The sequence below is a fragment of the Crinia signifera genome, chromosome 8 (genome assembly GCF_055691185.1).
Source record: "Crinia signifera chromosome 8, ASM5569118v1, whole genome shotgun sequence".
NCBI lineage: Eukaryota > Metazoa > Chordata > Amphibia > Anura > Myobatrachidae > Crinia > Crinia signifera.
In genome coordinates, this window is record NC_139224.1 from 36773012 (window position 1) to 36779610 (window position 6599).

Sequence of the window (6599 nt, forward strand, 5' to 3'; positions counted from 1 at the left end):
CTTGTAAGTATATTCACAACATGTATGTGATTTTTGTGCAATCAACTATGGCTCACCTGTTGTTGTGGAACTACATGTCCCAGCATGCCCTGACACACTGTAAGCATGACAGCTCAAAACATAACTGCCACAGCTTGCTGAAATATGTAGTTCCACAACCTCGACCAGATTTGAGACAACAGCATCTTCCACCAATAACTTGCCCATATATCATTACATTATGGAACAGATCACACAACAAATGTTTGAAGAATAACACACAGACAAAATGGTATGCGTTGTGACATTTTTACTACAGTATATTATGTCATACATAACCTGCATTTGGCAGTCGCAAACAATAGAAATGTGTATTAATGTCACAAAAATGCAAGCATAGTACATGCATTATCAATTTAATTAAAGGACAATAATTATTTTCTTCCTCTATCAGGCCGTGCACTACCACCTCTTGACCCTGCGCACACGCCATCCCGGGTTCTAATACTCCGACGGGGTGGGGAAGTTGGTGAGCCACTTACTGGTGTGCTAGATACACTACTAATTGTAGATGTAGTTGCACCTATGACACCTGACACCTCCATTTGATGGATTTGTGCCTGCATAGCGATCAACGCATTGGTCTGCGCAGTACACGATTGACTAATTGAATGAATACTTTGTGCAAGGCTGCCAATATGGATATTCTGCTCCCTTACAGCAGAACTAATTTCAGCCAGACGGGTGTCTATGCTATTTGCCATACGCACCTGAGTGCCTACACCAACCCGTACACTCCTAGACAATTTTCTCAACTGTAGAAAGGTGTCATGCATGTACCCCTTAATGTTGCCCATTTCCAGACTTTGGGAGGCCATAAATTCTAGTTGTTTGTCCTTGAAATGTACCAAGGAGGTAGCTACTTGGGCAGCAGAAGCAGCTGTAGGGGGAGTATTTCTTGGTGGGGGTGGGTTTGGAGTCACCCCACTTGGTGGCAGATCACTCTGTGATGATGTGTTTATTTCCTCCTCGGCAGCAAATGTGTCCACTGGTTCCAGAATTATCTCTAGGTCATCCTCCGGCATATCAGAGGATTCTGTGGATTGTTGTCCTAGTTGTACAGTACCTGTGGATACAGAGGTAAGTACAGATGCATATATTGTCCTTTCTGTCATCAGTACTGTTTTGGAAAGGGTCTGAGATGGTAGACGCCCATACCTAGGGGTACTATGTACTTACAAATGGACCCCGATCCTGCATGAAACATTGACAATAATCTTCATTGACATGGCTAGGCCACATTACATTCATGTCCGTTGCAATGTAGCAGCTGGAGATGACTGTAATGTGATTTATTATTTGATGTGACATGGGTGTGTGTACTGTATGTGTAATGGCCTGTGGGTTGAACATTTACCTGCTTCCACAGATGCGGCACCATGGGAGCTTCTTCTCTTGGATGCTTGATCACTTCGGGACGGACAATCTGTGAAAGGAAAGATCGGCAGACTTTATGTACCGAGCAATGGAGATGCTTTTGTGCAAAATCATCAAATAAATTACAATAATGGACAAATTTACCTTTGGTTTAGGGCTATATTATTTACTATTCATATTTTTACATTGATGTTTTGCACCTGTAGTCAGGCAAAAAAATTAAAACACTGCTTGACACATTACAACTGTTGGCAAATCTGTGGTATGTAGGCGTGACTGCTAAACCACCAGTACACCAATCTTTTTGGCCCACATACATATAAAGCTGGTAGAAAAAATGTTACAGTGTGGAACAATAGATGTGCAGTTGTGGAACTACAAGGCCCAGCATTCTGATCATTTTTAAAGTAGGTTTAAACTATTGCCATTGACAGACCTTGCTGGGCTATGTAGTTCCACAGCACCACATTAATTAGTATAACAATACAAAATAACATTGCAGTTTAAATACATTGGCATGTATGTTTCATATTGCATGTGGTGACACTTACCAGCTTGGGGTGGGCTTGCCGGCCTATCGGTATCCGCAATGTGCATCCCAGGCAGGACCTCAGGGGGGATAATTCTTTGGAGCTTCACCTCATATGATGTGTAGGTTATTGTGGTGGGGCTTCCTCCGCCAGTCTTGGTGGCCTCCTCCATCTCCTTGGCCATTTTCTTTTTCAGCTGCCGCTTGATGTCGTTAAACCGCTTTTTAACGTTTTTGCTTAGCCTCTTGCGGTGACTGACAGCGTTGACCGCCTGGGTGATGTCCTTCCACATACCACGTTTACGATGTGAGGTAGTCTTGTGCTGGTTTTTCCCCAGTAAGCGGTCATACAGGGGTATGATGGCCCGGACAAGCGCCACATTCTCCTCATAGCTGAATCGGACCTTTCTTCCACTTTTGGTGCGGCCAGCTTCACCCTCCTCCTCATCCTCTATATCTTCCACATGCATGTCAAAATCCTCCTCCATGCCAGTCTCTTCCTCCTCCTCACCTCCATCTTCCTCCATCTCGGACATATGGCCCTCCTGCAGCTGCTGTGGGGTATGGGCAAGGTCCTGGCTATAGGATGGGGATGCCAGCGGATCCTCCACCTCCTCCTGCTGGGCCTGGTCCGCCAGGGCCTGGTCTGGGGCTGCCCTTGCAGTGGCCATGGTGGCTGCCACACTGCTGCCACTCCCTGTAATGGGGGTCGACCTCAGCAGTCCTCTGCTGCCTCTCTCACTGGCTCCTCTTGCCTGGCTGCTGCCACTGCTCCCTCTGCCACTGGCCCCTCTTCCTCTGGTCACACTGCCACTGCTCCCTCTGCCACTGGCCCCTCTGCCACTCCTCACTCTGCCACCAACACCTCTTCCTCTCCATGCTCCTTACTTCCTATCAAAGAGTGAAATGACGCCAATGCCCCTTTATATAGGGTGTGTGATGCACAATGGAGGGGACCTAGGTGACCCAATAGGTTAGGGGGTTATTTGTCATGTGGAGACAGTCTTGTAAATCGCACTCCGGTTGGTCTAAAATGCGCACATGACCGGCGAAGAAATCGCACTTTTTAGTGACATAATTTCGCATCAATTTGCCGCAAATCACACTACATCGCACTTTTTATCCTCTAATGCGCATCCCATTAAATATGCGAATTATGACTAAAAAATGCGAATTCAGAAAGTGCGAAGAGCGGCGATGTGGAGTGCGAAAAATATATGCGCTTTTCTCTCAGCCCATAGAATGTCACCCCATGTGTTTACAGGTGGAAACAGAATACATATCATTTGTTCAGAGGCATAGTTTATTCCAGAAGGCAAGTTGAAATTTGGTGCCCCCCTTCCCTTAAAGAAAGGTGTTACAATGGCTGGCTGGTCAGGTCAGACTCACAAGATTCAGCCGTCTGCAGCCCATCTCACAGTCAAGCAGCAGCAGCAGCAGCAGTAAGTTTACTTTGGCTTGCTGCAGCGCAGGCTTAGCAGTACCAGGCAGGAGCTGTCCTTTCCCCTATTGCAGGTGTTAGCAGGGCTCCTGGGACAGAGCTGATTAACAGTGCAGACAGGGGCGTAGCTACAATAAAGGCAGCCCCCGCAGCTGCTTGGGGGAGCCAACTGCGGTGGGCGCCCAGCGTACTAACTAGTGTGCAGGGTGGGATGACAAGCAGCAGCGCCGGCTGTAATGAAAGCAGCAGCTGCTGCTGGACGGGACTCAGGAGCCAGGGCTTACAAGGGCAGCAGCAGCAGAGGAAGTGACTTTACTTTCACTTTCCACGCTGCAGTTCTGAGCCCCGCCTCCTCCCTCCAGTCAGTGCTGACTGCTGAGCCGAGCCTGACTGAGAACAAGCATGGGTTCCTGGGGCCGGAGCTGCTGCCTCTTCTCTGCCAGGGGACAATTAAGCTGGCCCCTGCAAACACCTGCTGCTGGACTCCCTAATGCTGCTGCTGGCAGGCCCTCCACCCAGCGCCAGTGGTATGTACAATATTATTAATATCTTGGGATACATGTATGGATGTCATTTTGGGGACATATGGATGTATGTATGTGAAGGGTTAATCAGCCATCTTGTTTCTGTGTCTTATAATTTCTGTGCCTGCTTATCTATGTTCTGGCTTGTTTCCAGTACTCGCTCGCTATCCCGTACTCTGTAACTTTCCTCAGAAACTGAACATTCTGTGAGTTCTCATAACTTTGCTACATACTCCCCTACAAGGCGACGTATAAGCCACCCCACAATAGACGCTGTTATTTTCCTACCTCTGCACCAAATATTAACCAATCATGTAATTGAACCAAGCGCCATATGTTGTGTATAAATATGTTGTTTTGTCATAATTAAATCAGAGTTAACCTTGTGTCTGTGGTCATCGTTACTGGTCATATCATATGAGGTTACACTCTCACGGAGCTCTAAGGGGTCTTCACACTGAGGTCAAATAAGGTAATTAATAGATCAGACAATCGATACATCGGCGTATGATCGATTCTCTTCAAGTGGGGGCTCTGCCGCGGGATGCGAGGTCCATTCCTACACGGATGTCATGAGACTATAAAAGTCTACCCAGAATCCGCTGTGAGGTTACGGACATACTCGATCCTGAACCTGTGACACCATGCCTGGGGTATGTTGAATGTCTTATATAGAAGTTAGAGTCTTCTATCATAGAAGTTAAAGTCTTCTATTTTTGTGCACATAACCTGATCTGGGATCAGATGCCGTACTTGGAGTACGAAGGAGACCTGGGGTCTTTAGTCTATTTTTGTGCACATAACCTGATCTGGGATCAGATGCCGTACTTGGAGTACGAAGGAGACCTGGGGTCTTTAGTCTAAATAGTACCTCACTTTGAACGCCCATTCTTTATTGGCCAATTGTCTTTATTGTATTGTCTTAAAGTATAAGTTTTTCTTTCATTCAATATCCCTGTGTGATTGGTGAGTATACACACTCGTGATATCTGTATTTCCTTGTAAACCGTGCGGCTGGTAAGTTCACGCACAATAACTTCACCATTTGTCTAATCTGACTACTGTATGCCAACAGATTTGCGGTCTTTATGCTCTCCTTCTCGGAGTAACGCAAAGTGAGGCTTCACATACAGTTCTCAGCAACAAAACCACTGGACTCTATCCACTGTCACGTAGACAGTCTGTGGTTTCCACTAACAAAATCATTATACATTTAAAAATTTTATGAGATGTCTAAAGTGAATACATAATTCTAAAAGTGAACAGACAAAGACTAACTCTCGCAGATTGCCGCTATAGGTGTACCTGCCTTTCTGTGACAGCGCCCCTAGTCTGTAAACTTTGAATTTTTCACGCTCTCATATTATAGTCATATATGTCACATCCTAGAACACCACAAATAGGAACTTGTTTAGATTGCCAGTGTAGTATAGTACTCTGGTACCATAACCCTGAAAGAGACGATAGTATCTGCCAATAGTGAACTTATAAGGTTCAAATCTACACTCACGTCCCTGTCTAACGGTACTGTTGTAGAGGCAGTCCTTGTATTAGGCTGCCATCTGCGCACAGACGTTATTAAAAAATACATTGATACACAATCATACCCCGACATGGGTGGAAATAATAGTAAGAATAAAACAGTCTATCCACCCCCATTACCTAGTGAAATATGTAAGGAATATGTTGCCCACAAATTATTACCTTGTTAATCCATGAGGTGGACAATATAATAGATGGGACTGGAATCAAGTCCCCAGTATTAATACCCCGATCCCTGCAATATAGTAAACAGCTGCAGACTATCCCCTTAACAAAGCACAGGAGATAACTGACATGTGGAATGAAATCACCGTACACCAGTTCAGCTTTGAAAGATCTATTTTCTGTTGAGCTCTCAGGGTGTACGGCGGATTCCTGCTAGGCTTCTGTGTCTTTGCTGGAAGAGGGGGGTTTGAGGGGGAAGCTGCAGTATTGGTCTCTCTCTCCCTAACACTGAACATCGCTGCCTATTGCAGTTTCATGTAAACAGAAACAGTGACAAATTTCTGGAAAAGATTCAAGAAGTGTTGAACCAAGGAAGCAGGTCTGCCGCTTCTGCATAATGATAATTTACTTGTTTCTACTTTCATTAATAATCTGCTGCCGACTGTTTCAACTTGGACCTCTGATACAGTGAAGGATTTTGAAAAACATTTGTATGAAAGGGAAGCAGCAGGTTGTTTTGAAGTTAAAAGAAACACTGTCACACCATCACATACCCCGTTCACACGCTTCCAAAAATCAAAACAATCCTAGGAGACAGAATAAACCATTCCGTCCTCCTAGAGACAGACTACCTCAGAGGGCTCCTGCGGGACCCCCACCCAACAGACAGACAAGCTGCTATAATTATAAAAGGGATAGCCATTGGGCTAGAGACTGTCCGTTCCCTTCAAACAAACCCCGACAGGTCAGTAACCCCATGCAGCCCAGTCAACCCAGACCAAGAGACAACCCCAGATTTCAGATTGACTGGCAGGGACTGACCTTAAAGGGCCATGACATAGGAAAACATGAATTTACTGTAATACCTGACTGCCCAATCAATTTGTTAGGCAGAGATCTTCTCTCTGTGCTAGAAATCATAATTAGTCCATCAGAAGCAGGAAAGGGAATTGATGTTTCATCACCACACTTGCTCATGACT

At 45.5% G+C, this 6599-nt stretch overlaps 1 protein-coding gene across 1 annotated transcript; it reads right to left on the reverse strand.

Annotated features, from left to right (window-relative positions):
• Positions 1-336: 336 nt before the first annotated feature.
• Positions 337-6052, reverse strand: LOC146025939 (myb-related transcription factor, partner of profilin-like). Its single transcript, XM_083156162.1, has 2 exons — positions 1397-6052; positions 337-1105 (listed from the first exon to the last, which is right to left on the reverse strand). Exon 1 carries the CDS (start codon positions 2614-2616, stop codon positions 1885-1887), a length of 732 nt encoding a protein of 243 aa, XP_083012288.1. The 5' UTR covers positions 2617-6052; the 3' UTR covers positions 337-1105; positions 1397-1884.
• Between the last annotated feature and the right edge of the window lie 547 nt (positions 6053-6599).

What these genes read in the sequence shown, in the direction of transcription:
- LOC146025939 (XM_083156162.1), bottom strand. Translation starts at nt 2,616, where the DNA reads ATGGCCACTGCAAGGGCAGCCCCAGACCAGGCCCTGGCGGACCAGGCC.